General features: G+C 38.7%; 1 protein-coding gene across 1 annotated transcript in view; it reads left to right on the forward strand.

Moving 5' to 3' along the window:
• POLQ (DNA polymerase theta) overlaps nucleotides 1-25,029 on the forward strand; it is a 53,304-nt gene that overhangs the window by 7,613 nt on the left and 20,662 nt on the right. Inside the window, exons 5-18 of the mRNA XM_035314737.1 lie at nucleotides 2,468-2,576; nucleotides 4,552-4,771; nucleotides 6,816-6,960; nucleotides 7,058-7,204; nucleotides 8,322-8,534; nucleotides 11,762-11,904; nucleotides 13,341-13,545; nucleotides 14,397-14,539; nucleotides 16,838-17,031; nucleotides 17,354-17,478; nucleotides 18,964-19,207; nucleotides 19,802-22,974; nucleotides 23,973-24,116; nucleotides 24,716-24,906. Of these exons, the coding sequence (XP_035170628.1) occupies nucleotides 2,468-2,576; nucleotides 4,552-4,771; nucleotides 6,816-6,960; nucleotides 7,058-7,204; nucleotides 8,322-8,534; nucleotides 11,762-11,904; nucleotides 13,341-13,545; nucleotides 14,397-14,539; nucleotides 16,838-17,031; nucleotides 17,354-17,478; nucleotides 18,964-19,207; nucleotides 19,802-22,974; nucleotides 23,973-24,116; nucleotides 24,716-24,906 (5,396 nt within the window). The remainder of the gene's footprint in view (nucleotides 1-2,467; nucleotides 2,577-4,551; nucleotides 4,772-6,815; nucleotides 6,961-7,057; nucleotides 7,205-8,321; nucleotides 8,535-11,761; nucleotides 11,905-13,340; nucleotides 13,546-14,396; nucleotides 14,540-16,837; nucleotides 17,032-17,353; nucleotides 17,479-18,963; nucleotides 19,208-19,801; nucleotides 22,975-23,972; nucleotides 24,117-24,715; nucleotides 24,907-25,029) is intronic.

A 25,029-nucleotide genomic window follows, 5' to 3' on the forward strand; every position in this document is an offset into this window, starting at 1 on the left:
ATCTCAAGCTTGAGCTGTTCCTTTTGTTGATGTCAACCCCCTGCTGATAGCTCAGGTTGCCTTTGGAAGTTGTTGAGAGCAATTCAAATCCTCTGCCTGGCAGAGCTCTCTTTGCTGTACGGAGCAGTTAAAAGCAATTTTGTGTTGCTAATTATTATATACCATGTGTCAGTTTTGAACATCCAGGTACACAGAAAATGCTGCTCCTCTTGTTGCTGTTCAGCCTCTTGAAACTGACGCTAAAGAAATTTTTAGGAGACTGGATTAGAGAAGAACCTGCTTCCTTTTCAACGTGTCAGCTGGGAATAATGGATATGTAATGTGCAGATGTGATACTTGTTTCTTTTCTTAATTTAAACTTGAATAAATAGAAAAGTAGGTTCTTTGTATTTAAAAGAAAAAATCAATTTATTCCCCACTGTCTTTAAGAACTTTTTAGTTTTAAACAGGATGTGGACTTAAAGTAGTCTAGTTATTCTAGAATAACCATGTGTGAGATCTCTCAGGTAATTCTAGTATTTTATTAATTTTTTGTCAGCAGTCTGCTAGACACACTTAATTTTCAGACAGAAAGTAGACACTGAAGGTATCCTAATTTCCAGTAGCAATGCAGGATCATGCAACTATGGCCCTAATCGCACTCCAGAGCTCGTCTGTGAGTAAAAAATGCCATTGCATGCTGGGGCCTGTAGTCTTCCTTGGTGGCAATTCCTTTTTAAGAAAAGGATAGCTTTGTGAAAAATAGTTTGCCTGATGGCTCCTGCTATGTTGTCCCAGCAGGTGCCTTCTGAGTACTGCTTGAAGAGAGAAGAGCTGTGTGCGTTGTGGGACAGTCAGGTCTCACTAGCTTAGAGACTGCTAAGGAAACACAGTGCACAACTTTAGTGTATGTATGAATATATTTTTTTTTATGGCTGAGTAGCAGTAGGAAGTGTAGAACATGTGGCCCATCTGAAGAACAGTGACATTCCCTGTGTTTCGGCCTGTAGATACCACTAGTGTCTTATCCTTCATTTCAGGAAGCACAGTGTGCTGCTTCCTGGTGCAAAGACTGGAAAGGTAAGTTGTATGAATTTTTCTTTAGGAGATACCCCATTACACTGTCATGTCTCAATTACTGGAAAAATTCAGTCAGATTATTGGATGGGGAAGCAGGGAGAAGCTTTTTTTCTGGTAGCTGAATAATTGTCTCTTTGGTGGCGAATGAATTACAAGTTTTCACAAGCAAGCACAGAATAGAGGAAGTACAGGAAGATGGAGGAGCTGGCTGGGTGGGAGTTTGTAAAAGAGGCTGTTGAAGCAGTGCAGTCCTCTTCTAACTTAAGTGGCTTGAAAGAGAAGGGAGGAGAAAACAGACAGAGAGAGAAGGAACATATGTAGGAAGGAGAGAAAAAAAATGAGAGGGAAAATAGCATTGAAGTAGATAATATAAAGTCACTCTTGCCCTTAAGTTCCTGCTATTTTTTCTGTACCAGAAAGATATTTCATAGCTCCAACAAAAACAAAAACTCCACAGCAGCAGAACTAATGAAACCCAGTGTCCTCTATGACCTTATTTTCTTTCTTTCTTTCTTTCTTTTTTTTTTTTTTAAAAAAAAACCTTCCTTCAGCCTTTTCCATATCCCTGTGGCACTGTCTGCTGGTCAGAAAAGCTGCATGTTGTTGCAGGTTGGGATGTATGCAGGAGGTCTGCAGGGTGGCCCAAGATGTAGTGGCTCTATGTTTTTTCCTCTAAGAAAGAAAGAGACCCCAGTCTCCCTAGATCCTGATATTCAGAAAGCTTTTCAGTCAACTCTTTTCAGTATTTCTACCCATCTTTCAAATTTTATGGAAGTGGCTGATAGATTAAAAAGTTATCTGCAGAAGGTAGGAGGACAACAGACAGAACAGTCACATAAGGATTTTTTCATTAGAAAGCCAGTGTTAAATAGTAGAGCTCTTTCTGGTTTGGTGGGTGGGAAAAGATATAATGGGAAGCCATCTCTGCCAGGTCATCTGCTCTAGGTTTCTTTGCCTTTTTTTTTTTTACTCATATAACTGTATGGTGAAGGAGTGATGTTTTTAATGTGAGATCGTGATGTCAACAAAGCTTTTGATTAGCTTATTGAGGGTAGTGGAGTGTCCCCTTCCAGAGACTCTGAGGCCTGGGGGCTTTTGCTTGCAAATGGTACAGATGCTTCAGTACTGTTTTGCATGGTGACCAGATTGTAGCAACTCAACCTATTTTTTTTCAGCAGCTGAGTATTTGTGTATGGTAGGTTGTGGGAAGTGAAATGTCATATCATTGGTCATTATATGTATCTCTTAAAAGAATCAGTGTCAGAAGAAAGTCATAACTGTGTTGGTAAGCACAGCTGGATTTGTGAATTTAAATTGCAGTTAATCATGTGGAATATGAAAGGACTGAGTCTATCTGTTCTTAGTTTGGAGGTTTATCAGTTATAACCTGAGTGCTTCTCTTTATTAGGAGTAGTGGTTGTGGATGAGTTGCATATGCTGGGAGACTCTCATCGAGGATATCTGTTGGAGCTCCTTCTGACCAAAGTTCGATATGTTACAGAGAAGGTTGCAAAACGGTGGGTAGACCAGTATGTTTTATCTTATAATGCTAAATTATGGATGGCTTAAATATTTTGTTCTCTAGGTAATGGGAAATTTGGGTTAGCTCCAGGGTTTTTACGTGAGTGAACACCTAGACTATTTTGGTTATTAAGGTCTCATCGTATCACCTCTCCAGGGGCCTGCTGTTGTAATCAAAACCTCTTTTCCACATGGTTTTTAATTTGAATGCTATCATGGGATTCATTCTCTCAAAAAAAAGAAAAGAAGATGAAGTTTTCCTTTATGTTTTTTAGCCTATTTATTAAAAAGAACAAAAGAACACCACAAAACTTCAGACTTCTTTTAATGTTTTTCCTAGACAAAGGCAAAAGGAGGAAATGGTATATCAGACGTCTTAATTTTTACCAGTTAAGCTGACAGAAGAGTAAAAATCACTGTTGCTATGCTCCAAAACTCATATTTTGTCAGCTTTTCAGTACTGCTTCCTGTCTTGTGAGTTACCAGTGCTAGGCTAAGCCCAGACTGCCTCTTCAGTTGCAGGGGAACTGTCTTTTTGACACTAGTCTGTTTGCTGGATCTTTTAGCCAGCATTTCCCATCCTGATTTCCAGGATCCAGCCGTGTTCAGGGTTGAATCACTTCTGACTATTTTTTTGGTTTGGAAGCCAGTATACTTAAGAGCACCATGAGTTGCTTTGCCACTGCTTTTCCCTTGGCTTATCATGCACCTGCAGGACAGATGCAGGACAGCTCTTGGATTTCCTCCATTCCACTGAAGATCCACGAAGGAAAAAGCATCTGTCAGGGAAGAACTGGTACATCAAGGAATGTTTGAGGGAAGATGAAATACTTCAGCCTTCACTATATAGGCACTAGGGCCCAGATCTTTTATCTTTCTGTCAAGGTCAAATTGTCAGTGCTTCCCTGTACCACTTGCTGACAGGAAGGAAGTGACCTTTTTGATGTTGTTTTTCTTTGATGCTTTTATTTTTTAACAGGAGCCCCTTTATCCAAATTCTTTAAACGCTGTCCAGCCTGACCATTTATTAGAATGTCGAGTGCTTTTAAAAGCTTTTTAAGTGGTTAACTAGACATCCTGCTGAAGTATGATGCTGTGTCATTGGACCAAAAAATATTCTCTGATGGTCATTGCCAACATGAGTGCCATTGCTTCTCAGCAAGGCTTTCACAGACTAAGCTAAAATTCTGTAGCAGATTTTTCACGCCCCCGGTCCAAAAGAATGCTGTGGAACTGGATTTTTTTTAATCCCTGGTGGGGGATTGCTGTGCTAGCAAATGCTTGAAGAGCATGGGTAAGAGGTTCTGCTTCTTCATATCTTCCTTATCTCTGTCTTGAAAGTGACCAGGCTTTTTTATCCTAGCTTTGGGGTAGTCTTGTTTCCCCTGTCTTGCCTTTTCCAGAATTACCAGGATCTTCTAAGAAGGTTCAGGCCATCTGTGAGCTCACATTAATTTTTCTGACCTTTTTATTTTTTAAAGTCTCAATTTGTTGCTAAGGGCATGGATGAACAATGCAAGTTAATAGATGTAAAATATTGGCTTAGGAGCAGAAAAAGAAAAGAAAACAAAACACACCTGTCATGTGAATGTAAAAGCCTGAATTAAAGTATACATTTGGCTGTCTAAATTAATGTTTTGTGTTTTCAGGTCTGTTAAGAGTTCATTATTTCCCACTGACTTGAATGGAAGCAATTGGTCAGCACTTTGAGAACTGAAGCTGCTTTCTTCTTTACTGAACTATGTATGGGCTTTGGTTCCCAACTCTGAGAAGAATTTAGTCTATTATTATTTATCCTAAAATTGAGACAAATGGGTATCTTAATTAAGACATTTAGCGTAGACAGACTGCAGCAGAGACTGAGCCATTCTTTTATTTCCATGCTCATTTTTTTGTTATTTTTTTCTGAATTCTGTTTTGCAGAATAGCCTGACTTGTTACTAACTTTAATTTTCTTTTAACCACTTCCAGACGGACAAAGACAACCAGCCCTGGTGTTGGAGGGATACAGATAGTAGGCATGAGTGCTACCCTCCCTAACTTGGGCGTCCTAGCCTCCTGGTTAGATGCAGAGTTGTACTGTACGGATTTTCGCCCTGTGCCCCTCATGGAGTGGGTGAAAATTGGCAACAACATTTATGACTCTTCCATGAATCTGGTGCGAGAATTCCAGCCCAAACTTCAACTGAAGGTAACAAAACTCTGAGCAGTGCCTTTGGGATAAGACCTTTTCTACAGCTGAAGTTAAAAATACAGTTGTTGGTATGTTTTTAATTTTTTTGAATAGGTGACATTCTCAACTTCATTGTTTATTTCATAGATTATTGCTGAAACTAAGGACAAAATTACTTCTTTTGTCTTTTACCAATTTAAAAACAAACAAAAAACCAAAACACACAACCACATACAGTCATGAAGTTCTTTAAGTTTCTTGAATCTGACTTGAAGACAAGGTAACTTTGTAGCTGTCTTGTCTCTGAGTGCTTGACAGATAAACAGAGCTTGATTATCCCCCACTCTATCTTGTGTCCTGGAATTTATGTCACTTTCATAGATGAAGGTAAGCATTCCCTAGTAAGCCCAAGGAATTTGCGTTAATTATTGGGGAAATGTATTTTCATTCAAATATGGTATTGAACCTGCTTATGATAAACTGCTAAATGATTTATTTTTGTCGTTGATTAGAAGGCAGATGTCCATGCAGAATCTATTTTCTGAAACTATTTTCAGTATTTAGGACTTCTGTGTACCAGACAAGGATAAAAAAAGTTGAGGGTAATGACTATAATGATTTGGAAGAACAAAATGGATAGAAATGAAAAAATGTGCATTTCATGCTTTTAGATTCCTATTCTGTGGAGTCTTTGAGGTTTGAATTCTCTTCCCAGTCCTCCAAACTGCTCTGTGTAAATACTAGTTTAGTAGTTGGACAATATGGGCTAAATGGCAGCAATATTTTCAAAGTATGCAGCTCTCATGTGCCCAAACATTAGTAGCATGGTGGCACAGCAAAGAAAAAGGATCCTGGAAAAAAAAATGAAATGTTTGTGACAAGAATATCTAGAAGCTTACATTTATGTAGCCATTTTGAGAAGGTAATGTTGTATTTCCTTCTCCAGATATGTTTTGAGACAGTTGCTTTGGATAGGTACTAAATGGAGAGAAAGAATTAAACTAGGCTTATGACTCAACACTTTAAGGGATTTAACTTCTTTTATAAGATCAGGCAATCCTCTTGAGCTTGAAATCTACCACTGGACCTTCACACTACTCTTTCTTGGTCCACTTTGAGGCACAGAACAGAACTTGGTAGCTCACCACTTCTGCTGAATTTGGGTGAATCCTTACAGAACTTCTAATTATATATGTACAGTTCTTGCCTTTGGTCCCCTGTTTTCATTTGTATTTCACTGCTTTTTATTTCTTACCTTACTCTTACCTTTTTTCTCTTCCTTCCTTTGGCCTTCTTGCTGGAAGAGAATCTGGCTGGCTTAGCCAAGCAATATTGTTGTAGGAACTCTCTTAGGATCTTGTAACCAAAAAGGCTGTAAACAGTAGCGCTTTGGATGCACATCCATATAGTTAGCCTCAGTCTTTAGTCAGCAGTGCTTTCTGGGTGCATCTTATTGGGGATGCTCAGACTACTGCACCTCATGCTTTTAGTTTAGCCAGCCAAATTAAGTCTTCCTTCTTAGTTACTTCAGAGGAATGTTTTACCTCAGAGTTCTTCTGAAGTTTAAAGCAGTAGTTTTTGGTCTTGTCTGCAGGAGCTTGTTTCTTTCCATTGGCTGTAGGAGTCCTCAGGGGAGTAAGCAAGGTACCTTTAAATTGTGTGGTATGAAAACCAGACTTTCCTTACAGATGACAGCATCCAGTGCATCCCTCTGTAATGTGCACCTTGTTCTTTCTCACTGCTGTTAGCCACGACTTGGTGGTTGCAGTGTGACTTTCTGTGCACTGCGTAGCCTTCAATCAGAAACAGATTAAAAAAGCAAGACATAGCAAGACGTAGATTTATTTGTGGTTAGGTCTAAGGCGGTCCCCAACAATAGGTTGTACTAGCGCCTAGACTTCCGAAAGCAAGACAGAAACCAAGATGACAGTGCTCCATCTTCTTTACTTGTTCCTCTCTCCATTTTTTAATAGAAAATTCCTGCTATGACACTGAACAGTGGCAGCATTTACAGACCCTGTGCAGTATGAGATTGCATTGAAAATATTTTGTCTCACTTCAGGGAGATGAAGACCATGTTGTGAGCCTGTGTTATGAAACTGTTTGTGATGGCCATTCAGTTCTGCTTTTCTGTCCATCCAAGAATTGGTGTGAGAAGCTGGCAGACATCATTGCCAGGGAATTCTACAGTTTGCAACAAGCTGAGAGTAAGAGAAAAGTAGTTAATAAAAGACTGTAGTACGTACTGTGCCTTTAATGCAAGTTAATTTTAGTAGAAACTATAAAGATATTTTCTCTCTCAAGGTTGTGGAAGAAACTCATCCCTTTCTCCAGTTGTTGTGGACAGAGAAGGAATAGATGAGGTCCTGGATCAGCTAAAGCGCTCTCTATCAGGTCTGGATTCTGTGCTCCAACGTACTTTGCCATGGGGAGTGGCATTTCATCATGCAGGTATTCCTGAATATCCTGGTCTTGAATTCTGTACTTGTCAAGTCATTTGGGTTCTTAGTGCTGTAGTTATCAGCAATTTACCAGTTTCTTTTTGAAGCATTACGTAGCTTATTACATAAATAAGATACTTCAATTATTTCTCAGTTAGAGGTAAACTTGAAATTCTTTTACTGTGGACAAAGATTTAATTCACTAATTGATATGATGAATCTTCTCTCTGTTGTGTTAGATAACAACAACTTTTTAGATACAACTTAAAGATTTATCTGGAATACCTGAAAAATTAACTGATTTGCAGCTCAGGCATTTTCAAGTCCTCCCTAAAGCTAATACGGCATTTCAGAGCAATTTTCTTGAACTTAATACTGAAGCAGATGAGTAAATAGAAGAAATCGAACAATGAAAATGAAAATAAAAGGAGAATGCACCGCTAGTGCTTCTGGCTAGATCTTTTTATTTTTTACTTAGGTAGTTAATTGTGCATGTAACCTGTTGATTCACTGAGAGAAAAGACCAACTGTGGAAGATACAACAGTATCTATGGCATTGAATATGTAAGGAGCATAACTCCAAATGCTTTCAGAGTGTTTTATTTATTTATTTATTTATTTATTTATTTATTTATTTATTTATTTATTTTCTCACAAGAGTAGACTTGGACTGAAACCCCCAAGGAGTGTAGAAAGATGGATATTAGTCCTGTAACACAGAACGGAAATAATGATGAAGGATTCTAGGGTCAGGACAGCAAATGACTAAATCCTAGTTCTTTACTGTGTGTTAGATCAAGCTTTCTTCTTTTCATTGTACTTATTTATTTACTTGCAGTGCACGTAAATATGTAGTAGGTAGTTCATCTCGCTACAATGTGTACAAATGTCTTAGAAAACCTAATTTATATCCATTACAATCAATTAAATAATGAAAACTTCATAGAAATTTTGATTCAATTATGCACTGAAAGAAGTTAACTCAGGTAGGGTTGCAAGTCTAGTTCCTAAATTGGAATGGTAAATGTTCATTGAATTTGTTTGTTCTTCTTGCTTGACAGTAATATTATTAGCTCTTAAATGCAATTTCACCATTACTGGGTTTGCTAAAAGTTATCTTTCTTCAGGTCTTACTTTTGATGAACGGGACATAATTGAAGGAGCCTTTCGCCAGGGCTTGATTAGAGTTCTAGCAGCAACATCCACTCTCTCTTCTGGAGTGAATTTGCCTGCACGCCGAGTAATTATACGAACTCCCATGTTTGGTGGCAAACTGCTGGACATCCTCACTTACAAGCAGATGGCTGGCAGGGCTGGCAGGAAAGGCGTAGACACAGAGGGTAAGCAGAGGCTTTATTAACATTCCCTAAGAACAGTGTTAACCTGATTAAATCCAGGGCAATGCTTTGCAATTAGTGACTAATCATGATGAATTCCTTTGGTATTCAGTATGATTAAGTTAATCAAGATGAATTTGTTTGGTATTAATGGAGTAAAAATTGTAATTCCCAGAGGATTCTTTTCACTGCATGAGACTGACTCTGGTATGTACATGTCAGTTACTTCAGGAACAGGTTGTTTTCGTTTTTGAATTCTTGTTATCTTCTAAGGCTCTCTTCATTTGACTGAATTCTGTGATACATGGTCAGTTCATTAAAGCATTTACAGTTTGAGTGAAAAAATTTACAGTTAAACTCCCAAAGGACAGGCCTAAAATTTAAGAAATGCTTTGAAAGTCTACAACCATAATTTGACAAATTCCTTTTGTTGTCTGAAGTTCTAATTTGGGTTTATTAAACTTCCATTAAACTTAACAGTAATTTTTATGGATCTTGAATGCTACAGAGAGACAAGGAAATGTAGAGAGTTGATCATAGATAACACGGTGACTTCATGCATACAGTGGCACTAATTGATGTTCAACAGAGTGATCCTGCCTGTTATTTTAATTTGTGATGGAAATTTATCTTTCTTGATGCAATTTGGAAAAACTGTGTTCTACAAATGTAAACACAATGGAAAATATGAAGTTCAATAGATGCAGGAAGTGAGATTTGTCCTTCTGATGGTTTGATTGGTGCTTGCTGGAACCCTGTGTAAGCAGACTGTTCTTATATTTAACTTTCTATTTTTGCTGGAGTAGCATAGCAACCCAGCGTTTTGTGACCTATATCTCTATGAGCTATCCCTGTACGTTAAAGAAAAGGACAGCTGCATGCTGTACTTTGAAATTTCCAGACTTTGTCATTTGAGCGTAAAATAATTCCTTGAAGTTTCTTCTTTTTTTCCCCTTCAAGTCACAATAATTAGTACCCTTTTTGACAGTTCTGATGTGACTGTTTTGCACAGTAAGCAGTTGATTTTATGCTGATGAGCGTCATGAATGTACCATTTTTTCCCACTCTGTGTAGTGTTTTGGATGAGAACATAAAGCTACATTACCAGCTGCTACTCTTTCACAGAACAGGGAGACTGGAGGACAGCAACTTCAGCTGGAAAAAATGCCATATGTGGATATGAAATTCAGCTGACAGACAGAAGTTAATCAGAAGTTAATTGATGCTGGGTTTAATTTTTTTATTTTTTGTGTATGTGTGTTTTTTTTTTTTTTTTTTTGGTTGATTTGGTTTTCCAAGCATTGCAGTGTTGGATTGTCTCAGGTTTTGATTTTTTTCTTTTTCCTGATTGGATGGAAATTTAAAAACATTATTTTAGAAAATGAAATTGGATTCTATTTGCATTCATCAAAACTGCCCTGTTCTCAAGGTGGAATAGGTAAAGCTGTTCAACATTGGTGAACAAAAGCTTGGAGCTAGGCTACAGATTCAGTTATTTTCCATTTACAGGTACAGATACAGACGTATGTTGAATGAGTTAGCTACAGAAATGCGAAATTAGATGGTAAAGATAGATAAAACATAGTAGGGCCTTTTTGATTTAATGGAGTTTTTTGCCTAGGTAGCTAGAGTCTTCTGGTGTTTGTTTAATCTGATCCGAATCTAGACGTCTCCTCTCATCTGCAGTGTTCACTATTAGAACAGTTTAGTTTCTTTTTATTGTTTCCTCTCTCTCTCTCAGCTGTTTGCAAAGTTGCAGTTATTGGCTGTAAGTTCTCAGTGGCATCTTGGGGAAGGGTTCCACCCAAATCTTAAACGGCTGTCAGATAACGTAGGACCGAGTGGACACCCATCTTCTTTTACATTTATCATGCTGAGGAGTCAAAGTTGTGATAGGAAATTGTAGGTCACATCAGAAAGAAGTGAGTTAAGGTTCATCATTGCCATCATTTCACAAAACAATGCTTATGGGTGGTTTGTTATATCTTCTGTGCTCTCTGGCAAAAGCACAGGGTCAGCAGATGTCAAAAGTTTCACACGGCAGGATAAACAAATCCCAAAGAGACATCTGAGCATGTCTTTCATTCTTCGATGGCTACCGTATTACCCTAATTTAACATTCCTAGGATGTTACTAAGATACCGACTACCAAAATGACTTTGGTGCCCAGGCTACGTGCACTTAAAACTTAAGCAGTTATCATAAACCAAATTTACTGTCCAGCTAATCCAAATCTAATGCTCTCTTTGTTAGTCAAAGAAAAGCTCATCTTGACTGAAATTGATTTATTCTATACCAACTGGCAAAGCATCTCACTAGCTACGTCTCTCAGGGACCTAGTTTCTCTTTAATAGTTTTGTTGAAAAAAGACTTTGTGACCACTGCATTTTCCCCCTGTGGTTTGTAGCATTATCTCATAAATACATTAACTCATTATTTTTATTTTTGTTTCACAGCTCACCTTTTTTGTCTCCCACATTATTTCAGGATTAACTTTAAAAATCTATATTAGACATTGTTAGGTAAGGTATATTCAGATGTACTTTCAGAGGAAACCATTCAGGAAACCTAAGATTTACATGTGTATGTATGTATACACATATATATACAAACATGTATGCATTTATGAAAGTTCAAAGAATGTGTTGTTTCTTAGATTAATAACTTCAATGATTTTTTGAATTACTTTGGTATCTGTGTTATTCCATTTTGGGAATGGAAGCTGGTTGTCTTAACATAAACTGCCAAAGTGCTGTGCAGCTTGTATGTTTTCTTACAAATTTGGAGAATCTTTTCAGTTTAATAATATAACGCAAAAGAAAAATAGATGCCACTGTGCATCATTGTTCCAGTCAGTTCCAGAACAAGAAGTGAGAGTGGTTCAACAGCAAAGCAGGTGCTTAGAGAATCTATGGAGTCCCCATCCATGGAGATGGTAAAAGTTGATTTGGGAAGACCCTGACCTGCCTAATGTAACCTTGAAGTTTGTACTGCTCTGAGCTTTTAATTCTTAGGCATTATGCATCAGTGAGTCCTTAAATAGCAGTGGCTATATGCTGTTCAAGATTGCAATAGTTTTTATCTTTTTTTTTATTATTATTCAGCTTTTTCAATAGTAACTTAAGCGTTCCATTCCAATAATATGTCCTCAATGAACTGTAAGTAGCTATTACAGTGCTTAGATGCAATATGGAGGTCATTAATGTGTTTTTTTCTTTTTCCCCGTATAGGTGAGAGCATTTTAGTTTGCAAGCCCTCAGAAAGATCAAAAGGAACTGCTCTACTTCAGGGATCTCTCAAGCCTGTTTGCAGTTGTTTGCTTAGAAGAGAAGGGGAAGGTGTTACTTCAAGCATGAAGCGAGCAATACTTGAGGTACAGGACGCAGAGAGGATGTAGAACAGTGCTTGCAGTGTTAGGATGATTTCTTTTGTGACACCACCAATTTTTTTTATGTGGATTTTTTTTTCTTCTCTTGTCAACATAAGCAGCTTCAGAAGAAAGTTACTTGAGTCTGCCAGCTTGCAGCAATATTAGCATTTTGTTTTGTATGTGGCAGTCTCCGCTTGTCAGAGAGGTTTTGACATAAACATACTCCAATGAGTTATTAAGGCTTGCTTTTTCATTTAGATACACTCAAACTGCAGGCAGAAGTAATTCTTAACCTTCACACGTGATCTGACAGTCTTTACTGGGAGGTGCTTGTACATTACTGATTCCCGAAGCTTTGTAAACTGAATTAGGCCATAATGACATTTGTAGAACCTTAAAGGGTTCCTTATTTCACCCTCCAAGTTATCTACCTCTTTTGCAGAGAAATGATTGAAATTTTGTAAATAAGTTTTTGGTGAACAAAGAGACATTGTACTACATTTGCTCCCTTTACCCTTCCTTCCTCTGTAGAGTTTGCACAGAAGTAAAAAGGAACAAAAGGGTTCATGTAGGTGAGCTCATCTCCTTTTCCAAAGTTGTTTTTGGGCTTGAGCTGAACTTAGACATTTTAGAGTTCTTTTTGCTGTTCTATTGCTTTTAATTTTTTTTTTTTGGTGAAACTGCTGTGGTACTTAGAACTTGCTTGGGATTCCATAGGCTTAGAATTCTTACCAGACCAATGGAATTTCTAAATGCACTTTTCTACATAAGAACTATATAAAGATGGCTTCCCTTCTGGTAGGGGGTGCTTTATTGCATGAATGAAATATACTGAAAACATTAAACATATAGTTAAACACCTTGCTTTCTCAGGGAAGACAACACACACATGTAAGTGACTCACAATGAAAAAGCAGGTGTGTGGAAAAAAAAAGATCCAAAGGAAAAATCACTCTAAATCAAGAAAACAATCATAGGATGTAGCGTTCAGATTTATTAAGAGACAACTTCACTATACTGAAGGGTCTTGGGAGAACTCCTCCTTTTCAGTTACTTATTTTTCTTCAGAAAGTTGCAGTTCTAAATTTTAAAAAGCATAACACAGTGTTGGATAAGCAAAATGCCTACATCTAGTCTTAGTTCTAAATTGCTACTGTGTTTATGTTCACTTTCAAAATGCTAGGATAAGAGTTTATATGAGTGTCATTTTTTAAGAGCTTTAATCTTTCACCATAGCTTAGCCCTTTAACTTCTTTATAAGGTGTCTAATTTTTTGCCAAGAGAAGTCCTTAGAAGTTGGCAGTTGTTTTGCTTCGTGTTCTTCTCTCACACTGGTTCTTTAAAACTTGGGCAGGTAATGCACCAATCTCTGTTTCTCAGATCTGATGTTCCATCTTGCTGTTTCTCTGGCAAGATGAACAAGTCACTTTCTTCAACAGATCATAGTGGGAGGAGTGGCCAACACACCAAGTGATGTGGAGACCTATGCTTCTTGCACTCTTCTTGCATCCAGCTTGAGCAGTAGCAAGTGGAGAAACGAGAAACAGCAAGACAAAGCACAGACTGGACCTATTGAGGCTTGTGTAGCATGGCTGCTGGAGAACGAATTCATTCAGGTTCTGGACTCTGGCAGTGATGAGAAAGGTAATGTTGCTGTTCCCCATTCTGTTTCTTACCAGTGACTGCAGTTAGCAATTTGGAATCAGTAGCAGCCGGGAATCCTGCAGCCGGGTGGATATTGGATGTAAATTTATAACGAGGACTTCTGCACATTTCTTTTATTAAAATCATGTATCAAGAAGTTATAGCTTTCAAGAGGGTGTCTTTATACCTTCTTAATCATTTTTGTATGCAAGTGTTCTTGGAAGGCCTCTGGATTTCATCTCTAAGACCGATGCATCTACAAATTCCCAAGCTATATTTAAAGAAGGTGAAATTTTACTACAGGATGTATGCACACTATAATTTTTGTCCTTATGGAGAACTGGCACATTCTGAGAGAGTGCAAGGCTCTCCTAGAACTTGTTGTATTAGCTTGCACTTTTTCCTCTTTTGGGCTATTTTCTTAAGATGACTAATGATGCGACTCTTATAGCAATAGAAAGAAAGAACTGTTACAGAATAATTGCATATATTTTTTAAGAAAATGATATATTTGACATTTTCAAGGAAGGTATGTTCAATAACTCCTTGGTGGGATTGTAGATGCGTTTCCAGTGCTTTTTGTTAAAATAGCTATCATAAGTGCTAGTCTGAGTAGTTAGAGGGATCCAGACTTGTGATCTGGCCTCTGAAAAAGGCTAGCTTAGACTCTTTATTTTATTGTTTCCATTTTCCTGTCTTCAGAGTGGGGAGATACTCCATTTCTTTTTGAAAAAGCAGTTGGGAAAAGTCAGTAGAATCTATAAAATGCATTGCAACCTGAAAGTGAGATATAAACTTGCACTTAAATTTCTCTGTATGTATTATCTATTTATTTATTTATTTATTAACAGCAAAGGTTTATCATCCCACACATCTTGGCTCAGCTACTCTTTCCTCTTCTCTTTCACCTACTGAAGCAATGGAAATTTTTGCTGACCTGCAGAGAGCTATGAAAAGCTTTGTTCTGGAGAACGACCTGCATATCGTCTATTTGGTAGGTTCTTCGTTCTGCGTTTCATATCTTGTACTGCAAAAAATGAAAAAGGATTTAAATACAGTGCAGGATTCCTGAGAGCTCCATGGATGTATTTTTTCATGGCTTGCTTAGGTCATCCTAAATGAAGAAAAGTTTTGAAACTGAATGTTCTTCAAAACTGATTTGTTCCCATAGGGTCTATTGTGTAGGCAGGTGCTCCATGTTCCTCTAAGCCCATTTTTGTCACTCCTGACTTCAGAAGATTTCAGAAATTTGTGAGTTATGTTTCTAGAATCATGGTAATTTTTCTGAGACTTTTGAAGTGGACAAAGCTAATTGCTTTTGATTTGTGTTTGGGATCAGCAGGATGCATCTCAGATTACCTCTGGAGGCTCAAAAAACTTTGGGGGTTTCAGCATCTATTTTGCCTACAAAAAGCCTAAGACAACCACGCTTATTTTTTTTCCTATAGATGGGCCTTTTATGGGTTCATTAGTCTCTGATTTAGTTTGCTTGCCTGGTGATCCTGCCAGGGCTAAGGGAAGGAGTGTGCTATATCTTTTGAAGGGAAAGTGTCCAGAAGTTTGTTAAGAGTAATGTGTACATGCACCTGAAAACTAAGCAATACTTTTGGAGAAGGGGCCACAGATCTGTCAAGATAAGTGAGGGAACAAGATGGAGTAGCAGTGAATATCCAAGGATTCACAGCTTCATGGCCTATCATTCAAACATAATCCCAAACTTGACAGTTATCTTTACTCTCCTTAAATATAAAGTGTATTTTCTTAACCAGGCTGATAAATCAATGGCAAAATTTGAGCATCTCGCCTGGTGGAAAAAAAAAAAAAAAAAAAAGCTTGGCATTGCAGAAGTTGTTGGGAGACAACTAGGGGTTGGGAGATGCAGGAGATTGAAGATTCCTGTTTCAGCTTGCTGTGTTCATTAGCTTAGTTATTGACTGAAACATTTTTTTTAAAATCAACTAGTTTTCCATGTGTACTTTTATCTGTGTTCTAGAAGACCACATAATATTTTGTTCTGTGCCTATGAGGCAAAGTGGACTATTTTGAGTCTTGCACCAGTGAGTTTTTTCCTGTTTCTGTCTCTAAAACAGAAAAAAAAATCATGAATTTTGTTCATGCTCTGAGGTTCAGTCAGTGTTGGGAATATATTTTTTTTTAACCTTGTACTTTTTAATTACAGCAGCCTGTCTAATATTATTTTAAATCAAATTCACTCAAGTTTGTGAGATTCTCTTCCATTAACCTAGCCTAAAACACTTTCTTGCAAAGTCTTATTTTTTAAGGCCAAAGAATATATATATTTTTTAAAGAATTGTTCTCTGTGTGTTTCTTATGAATTATCTGCTATAATGCTTTATAATTGTTAAGCTTGAATCTTTTACTTGTACAAATATGAATTCCAAGACATTGTGTTTTAGGAAAGTTGATTAAAAAGAATAAATATTTCTTAGACTAGGAAAACTGTTTTCTTTAAAGAAAAAAAGAAAGAAAGCAACCAGCAGCAAAACTCAATCCCTACCTTAATAACTCTTGTTTTTCTCAGCAGATGAAGAGGAATGTACAATTTACAACTGCGTAGGCATCTGGTATTCTGTGTTCTGTTAAATGCTCCCCAACAGCTGTTAGTTATTTCAAAATAATTAATATTGCAGTATGTCGATACAGATATGAAGACATTTTGTCTCCTCATACTGAAACTGACTGTGCTGACTGAATGACAACAGAAATGTTTTTTTTTTTTTTTTGTCTAAAAGTGTGTGAATGCTTTAGATGGCTTTTTTGCTAGTGTAAAAAAAAAAAAAGTTGAGACTTAACTGTACTCAAGGTAAATGAAAACTTCAGTAAGTTCTGGCAAAACTTATTTCCCTTCCTGCTTTATCAAATGTCATGGCAGTGGTTAGTGTGCTTGCTAGTGGCTCTAAGAGGCTGATAGGTAATCTTTCAATTTTGTTAAAAAGAGAATGAAGATTTATTTTGTTAAAGGAAAGTAAAAATACAGCTTAAAATACATTATAGGGCTTGGATTTAGGGAACAATCTGACCAAGTTTCTGAATTGTTTCATCATTAGTGTATCCGTATGAGTCATGTCACATCTCATCAGTACAAATATTAAAAAAAAAAATGGGTTAGAAGAGCTTTTACTTTCTTCAGGGTACATGGTTATGACTCAGTGCCTCAGAGTTGTGTGTGGGATGCTCTAACCACATTCTCTAGACTGCATTTTTGTTTAGCCAGAGCTCTGCTCTGTTTGTTTCTCTGTAATAGTTTTTTACATTATCTTATTTTCTGTAGGTTACCCCAGTGTATGAGGAGTGGACCACAATTGATTGGTACCAGTTTTTCTGCTTATGGGAGAAGCTGCCTGCTTCAATGAAACGTGTGGCTGAGCTGGTGGGGATTGAAGAAGGCTTTCTGGCCCGCTCTGTAAAAGGCAAAATCATAGCTAAGACAGAGAAACAGCACAGACAAATGGCAATCCACAAAAGGTAGCCACAAATGGACGTGAATGAACAAAGACCAAAGCCTGTAATACGAGGGGTGGATAAGCTCTTCTCAGAAACTGTTTTTCTTGATGAGTGAGCTGATAGATACACTTAGAGAGAACCTGGGCCCAGTCTACTCCAGAGAGTGAGCACTGTTATCACAAGATGCTTGTGCTGATGTTATTTGGAAGCCATCTTCCATGTTTCTTTCCTGTGCTATGCTATAGCAGCATTGTGTCCTGTGCTATCACAGAGAATTTTGCCTGTACTCTCACGTGCCCTGGATGATGATTATATTTCCATGTATACTTTTTTTTCCCTCTAGGTTTTTCACTAGTCTTGCCCTTCTGGATTTAATCAGTGAGGTTCCCTTAAAAGATATGACCAAGAAATATGGTTGCAGTCGTGGCCAGCTTCAGTCCTTGCAGCAGTCTGCTGCCACCTATGCAGGTAAGTTATGTGGGCAAAAAATCCACAATCATCTTAGATTAGTCTATTTTCTTTCCTTCCAGACCAGGGGATAAGATAGCCACAGTGTGTAACAACAACTGGTCTTGTAAAACCACTTCCAGCTTTATAGCTTAATCTGTGGTTGCCCCTGCTTTGAGATGGAACCACAGAGCATGCTGTGGGAATGGGGCCAGCTGGGTGGAATCAAGCAGTGCTGTAGCATGCTGATGTCTGTGCAAACCATCTGTGTACTGTGCAGGAATGTAGCTTGTTCAATACGAACTACAGAAATTAATTACAAGTCCATTCTGAAGCTTTGCTGTGTTAGGAAAGAGTATCTTTCAATATGGGTAAAGTCCAGGGTCTCTTAGCGTGCCTTTTTCCTGCTTGCAAAGTAATTGGTCAGAAAGTATAATTTTACAGTTTTCAAAAGAGTGAATCGTTTCCAGGTCATTTATCATCAGGTAATGAGAGGTCGGAGAGCTGTCACCTTTATCATAGCTTCCTTATAAGGGCTGTGTAGGAGTATAGGTGGCAGCCCACTATGTGATCGAGATACTTTTTTTTTCAGTTGCCTAAGTCGTCTTACATTACTCCGTAAATGGATCTTCAATTTTTAAGACAGTTTTAGCTCAACTTGCGAAACCATATGTGTGGGTTGCAGCATGAGTCAAAGCCCCAGAATGAAAAGGTCACGCCAACTGATGCAGAGTAGTTTAAATTAATTCTGGTAGTATAAATAACTTCTTGTTATAGCAGTTTCACAATTCTCTATTCCCAGTGTTAATCATTTTCCGCAATCAGGTAGATAAATGCAGGAACAAAAGTAATTTGAAAAGTAAAATGAACTGTTGACATGACATATAGTTAAGAGATATGATAAAAATTGTATTGTATAATCACTATAAAAATATGGCAGTGAGGGATGCTGTGTCTTTCAGTTATTTTCATACTCTTACAGATGCAATACATGAGCAATACTGCTCTTTTCCCCTCCCGTGTTTTGGGCACTGCATTTGTAATCTTAGCCATAGGATTTGCTACCTCCTGTGATACTCTCAGTAACTGAAGTTCTGCAGGCCAAGTTCTGCTATTAGGGACGTCAGTGCAGAGTGGCTTCTCTTAGTCCCTCTTATCATTGCTTTTGCTATCTTCTTATCATTGTGTTTGGTTCACAGGAATTCTGCTAGAGGATATGCACGTGCTTCACCTTGGCAAGGTTAGAGTCTTTGGAAAAGCAGTGTTGTTCAGAGTTCCGACCTCACTTATAAACTATTTAATTCTAGATTACGTTGACTTCTGCAAGAGCAGCTCCTAGTCAGGATTGTAATAAACATGAGTTAGGAAATGGTGGCCATTACTGTGAGTACTGGGAAGGTGAGAAATGTGAAGGAAAAGTCTATTCAGCTGGGACAGAGAGGGAGTGGATCCAGCCTAGTGGTATTTGGAGGTAGAGTTAAGATTTATGTAACTTCTGTGTTTCAGGAATGGTAACAGTTTTCTGTAATCGACTGGGCTGGCACAACATGGAGCTGTTGCTCTCCCAGTTCCAGAGCCGCCTCACTTTTGGGGTTCACAGGGAGCTTTGTGACCTGGTACGAGTCTCTCTGCTGAATGCACAGCGTGCCAGGATGCTGTACAACGCTGGCTTTGTCACAGTGGCTGATCTTGCTAAAGCCAGTCCTGGTGAAGTGGCAACTGCTCTGAAGAATTCAGTACCATTCAAAAGGTGAGAAATCAGAAAGTCCAGAAATCAAGAAGTTTGTTTATAAGGTGAAGGATTGCAGGATGAAACCTGTAATTAAATATGGCAACCTTTTGGGACTTGTTGCCAAATGTTACTTAAAAATAACTTGCAGGTCTCTGTGACTGATCACAGTAATTACATGATTACTTTGAAATTAATAGAAGCATGTTGTATTTGCAGCACGACTTTGTGAGACCTAAATTTTCTTCTCGTTCCTGAATTGTTAATGCTTTTTGGAGATTTTTTCTTCCTCTAAAAGGTTAACACTTTCGTGCTCCACCATATGAGCAAATGAGTTCATGGTTTATTACTGTATTCCATTTCAGGTTCTCTTGCAATTTTCATGTTAGTGCAATGACAAACTTTTGCTGTTGTATACCTATTGGACTGTGTCATGGCACCTGTCTGGTTCATGCTGCTGAGGTTATCTTTCTTTGCGTGGAAGTGCATAGAAGGGGATTGGTTCAGTTCTGGATCTTGCAATAATAGGGATTTGGGACTTATTTGGGCCAATTTCTTGTGTTGTTTGTTGTTTTCTGCATTAATTCTCACATCTGTCTGTTACCTTTCCCACAGTGGTCGTAGGGCTGTGGATGAAGATGAAGAATCAGCAGAGGAGCGTCGGACTGTGCGCAGCATCTGGATGGCTGGAATGAAGGGTTTAACTGAAAGTGAAGCAGCTTTCCTCATTGTGGAAGAAGCCAGGGGACTTCTCCAGCAGGATTTGGCACTGATGGGTGTGCAGTGGAACCCAGAGTCTTTTCTTGAGTCTGATTCATCCTCTATGATCAGCAATGAGTCAGAGCTAGAAGACAGACCATGTAGATCAAATGGAGAGAGGTCTTCTGAGTCTTCTAGGGTGTTAAGCAAAAAACCGTGCAGAGGTCAGCATCATAATAGCCTTGGTTCTCAGGTTGGAAACATTACAAATATTAAAAAGGGATGCAAAAGGCGACTAAGCAGTAGTACAGCAAACTCCAGATTTGAGAACCAAGTCCCATGTAAGAAACAAGCTAAAGCAGAGGAAAGAAATGATGACACTGTGCACAGTGCTAGAAAACGTCCCAATGTGAGCAGAGATAATGAAGGTGGGGAAGGAATTTCTCAGGTCAAAAATGAGGTAGATTCCAGGAGAGCAATTCCAGAACTCCCTACGGAGCAAGGAAAGACACCAACATTGAGAAAAATGTCTTCAGCTTCTAGACTGATAAGAAGTATGGACGCACATTTAAACCGGACTAGGAACAAAAATGCTGTTTCAAAACTGCAGAGCTCACTACTTGAAGATTCAAGTATGCTTAACATAGATAAAGAAAAACCTTCTACCTTCCACCCCAGCATTTCTAAAGATATTTTTTTTTCAGACCAAAATAATAAGGAATTTTTAGAAAAAAGGTCTGTAGCTCACAAAGTCTCAAATTCTGTACAGATGGGGGAAATCAATGGTGGGAGGAAAGATAAAATGGAGGAGTTGTTTACAGGGTCTTCAACCTCTAATGAAGGTGTGCCTAAGGGAAGAGCATGTTTTCAGGCAACTGTTATATTACAGGGTGCTCCACGTGTCAACATGGAGACGCATGATGCTGTAGAGAGTCCAGTAGTACCTGCTACTGCTAGAATACAGAGAAACAAATATATTGATGATAGGCTGAATAAAGTCAATAAAATGCAAACAGATGTGAGCTGTGCTGAGGAAATGACTGCTAAGCAGCACTCTGCTTTAGGCACAGATCATTGTAATGTGTGTGCTAGCTGCTCTGGAAATGGATGTGTCCGTGATGGCAGCAGGAAACAGAAGCCTGCACATTTTTGTCCTGGTGATGATAAATCCTGCCATGTTCAGATCCAGAATGGTGACAAAAATGGGAGTGAAAAACCCAATGGAATATTGTTACACGCTGGAGTACTACAGAAAGGCAACAGACATCCTAAGGGTTTTCTGAAAGACTCTTTAGTAAATTCCAGAGTTGTTTGTGATGCAGGTGGTGTTCAAAATGGTTCGTCCTCTGCTCCTTTTTGTGACTGTAGAGACTTTGAAGACAGCTTACAGTTGGATACTCAGACTGAGAGCATAATAAAACAGGAGGCAGCAGCTGGAATCACAGGACAGCAGGGAGTAGAGTGTTCAGAGTTGGCGGCAGTACCACAGCAGGAAACCTTCAGGAAACTAAAGACTTTGCAGACTGAAAATGCTACTGGTGAAAGGCTACCTGCAACAGTAAGGAAACTGGGCTTATCAAGTCTTATCACAACAAATAATATTATAAAAAGCACAGATCAGCACTGCAGTAACAAAGTTTTGGAGTCTGTAGACTTAAATGTACAGCCTATAGCAAAAGAAATAGAGTCTGCACCTTTCCTTAAAGAAAGTGATTTCTCAGTGACTGACTCCCAGCTACACAGTTTCCTACAAGATTACCAGACCCAAAATTCAGTGAAAGAGGAGACTGCTTCAAAAGGTCCTAGTAAAGCAACCTCCCCTCTTGGCAGGGAGCAAGAACAAGTAGAATGCCATCCTGTCACTGAAACGAGCCTGAATATGAGTGATAGTTTGCTGTTTGATGATAGCTTCAGTAATGTCAGCGACCTTTCAGCTATGCAAGCTGTGGAAGCTGACAGAAAGGAACCTGCGGGAAGGCAGGGGGCTTTGCTTCCTGCAGATGGCCTTTCGCAGAATGTAAGGCCTGTTCAGAATAAATCTGATGTCAGTGACAGTCAGAAAGAGCATGAGGATCCAGCACAATGTAATGATGCCTCTCTAGCATTCTCTGATCTCATTGCTGAAGTGTTGGATCATGAAAACTCCCCGTCTTTTCTAGGAGATCTTCCTTCTCCATTTCACGGCCAGTCTCGATTAAGAAACCCGGTGATTTGTAACAATGACCCCAATCCAAATGTTTTAGTGGATCAAGGTGAAAAGCTCCAGAGCAGCCAGCAAACTTTGGAAGAGAAAACCCATCCAGTGGCATGTACTGACCACTCTTTTGAACTGAGCCCAGGACTGCAGGATGTATTAGACAAATGGCCTAGCCCTTCAGGCATTGACCCAGTTTCAGTAAATCTGCAAAGCTCCTGCTTGAAAGGGAAGTTGGTTGCTTCTATTGCTAATCAAGAGCCAGATGCAGTTTTTAAATTTGATCATCGTCAGGCAGGACCTTTGCCCAATTGCCAGGATTTAAAAGACCATTACAGAATTAAAGAACACAAAACAGAAGACTTGGATGTTCAGAAATCAGACTGTGTAACACTTAAGGTCAAGGGAAGCAACAGAACATCCTGTCCTCCACCAGATAACAGTAATGGGTTTATTCCTCCAACACCCCCCAAAGAACTTTTTCCCCAAAGTTCTGTATCTCTCTCTGTGAAATCTACAAGGAAGAGACAAGTTGCCTGCGTGAAGGAAGGGCAACTGGTTCAGCCACAGCAGAGTAGCAAAGGGGATGCAGAGCAGCAGGAAAAAACACTCCAGTTCAATTTGGGGAGTGTAGACCCAATTGAGACTGATAAGACAAAAGACGATTCCACTATAGACCAAGGCTTTTCGCTGCAGCTGTCTCAGGATGTTTTTCCACTCATTCCCTTAAGTGCTGAAAGTTTCACTATTATTGATGTAGCAAGTGACAAAGTACTTTTCCAGACTTTTCTTGCAGAATGGAAGGAGAAAAGCAGATTCTCCATCTCAGTGGCATGTGAAAGAACAGAACGTCTGTTGTCGCCCAAATCAACGATTGGTGGCAGATTCAGACAAGGTTAGTTCCGTGTTCTAGCATGCTATTTTGTGACCAACAGGGGTAGCATCTTCTGCTGAAAGCAGGGATGGAGAAGGAAAGAATTTGCAAGAAAAGGAGGACAATTACTGACATTAACCAAATATCGTGTCTCAGTAAAGCAAAGGAGCTGAGTGGTAGTAGGGGATGGAGAGCTGGTGTCAAGCATTGCACTGATAGGTCTTTGGGGACTGTAACAAGGCCTTAGCAGCTCGTCTGTATGTGAAAACATCTAAACATACTTAACGTTTCTTACCTAAGTTTAAATGGATCGGTGTTGTGCAGTCCCTTCGACATACGTACCTTTCCACGTCATAAGTTTTAGTATATTTTCAAATAAATAATATATTGAACAGTAAACTGTATGGATTGCTCAAGGTCTCCACCAAGCAGTATTACTTGTGGGGTTGCCTCTGAAGCGAGGTTAAATATTTTCCAGTGTGCAAGACTTTAATTTGGTTCAGTATATCTATGTAAGAAATTCGGATCAGTCCCTGGATTTGTGCAATATTTTTTACCCCCACAGAATACTCATTTGCCGCAGTTTGTTTGCTGCTGCATAAACATACTTTTCTTTTAAAAACACAAGACGTTACATTTTTTGCTATCATATGGTCATACTAACAAAAAATCTTAGCTATCAAAATACAGTTTTGACAGACAAATGTGTAATGTTTTACAGATTGATAGGAGGGAATACAGTTCTGCCTGAACTTTAGAAGAGACTGCTAGAAAAGGCCAGAGTTTTGCAGGGATACTATATTGGTGATTGTTTCTGCTAAGAGATAAAAGAAACTGTTGCTGTTGTATTTTTTTTCAAACAGAAATACAGATATTTTCTCCATATAGATAGAAATGAAGGTATATATTCACTTTAAACAATTTTACACTCAGTTGTACGTACTTACATTTTCAGGAGTAAAATACTCTTGCATTTACGGCTGCTGTTTTATAATTTTAACTTAAAAATATTTCCTTAGTAAGTTCTCCCCAGAGGATGCAAGTTAAAGACGATGGATTTCCTGTCCAAGGCTGTGAAGACATCTTGGTAGTTGGACTGGCAGTGTGTTGGGGCGGAAAAGATGCCTACTATATCTCTTTACAGGAGATGCAAGACCAGAATGGTGGGTGAGCAGACAGGCTGTGCTGCATTACATGACACTGCATTTCAATAAAGTACTTGTGATAGGTAGATTTTTGGAAGTACTATGATTATCCCTAACCCAGCTCAGTTGTGTGATGGAGTGATTTAGCCATATTATGCACTTTTTAGCATTCAGCAGGCTTGAACAAGTTGCTATGGATATATCTGTGCTGCTATATAATAAGGCCAGGTAATTGGCTCAAGTGCTGAACTGTTGCTCATGTATACTGCTTGCATGTTAGCTTACTCCTGAGTTCCCTCTAGCTTACTTGCTTTTCTCTTACAACCTCTTCCAACTTCCGTTCTCCAGAAGAATTCTCAGACTAGAATGCTGAATATAACCCAGTCTGCGCTAGTGGCTAGGTTTTGATTCCTGGCCTTCCTTTTTCAGTAGTATAAACACAACACATTGTTTCTTGGGAGCCATTTCCAGTGTGATAAAGTACATAAAAGTGGTATAGATTTATTGTTATTTGTTCACTGTCCTACTGTTGTTTTAGTTGATCATATTCAAGATTTTCTGTAGCTTTTCTTATACAGTGGATATAAAGTTGATTTTGCTTGTATTTTCTGCCTTAGAAATCAGTCTGAGTTTGGCACCACCGCCTTTGGACAAAAACCTATCTGTAACAGAGAGATTGCAGCATCTGCAGCTCTACCTGCAGAAGAAGCAGGAGCGCTCACTTGTCATGTATAACTTCATTCAGCACTACAAGACCCTGGTGATGGCTTGTGGCATCTCCTTGGAAGGAAGTTTTGAGGACCCAAAGGTTGGCAGGATTAAGTAATTTATCTTGGGTAAAACTTCTAGTTTAAACACACAAATGCAAAGACAGGAGTTACCTTCTGGTACTTTTCTTCTGTAATTTACATTTAAATATGCACCTCTGCCA

This window comes from Oxyura jamaicensis, chromosome 1 (assembly GCF_011077185.1).
Source record: "Oxyura jamaicensis isolate SHBP4307 breed ruddy duck chromosome 1, BPBGC_Ojam_1.0, whole genome shotgun sequence".
NCBI lineage: Eukaryota > Metazoa > Chordata > Aves > Anseriformes > Anatidae > Oxyura > Oxyura jamaicensis.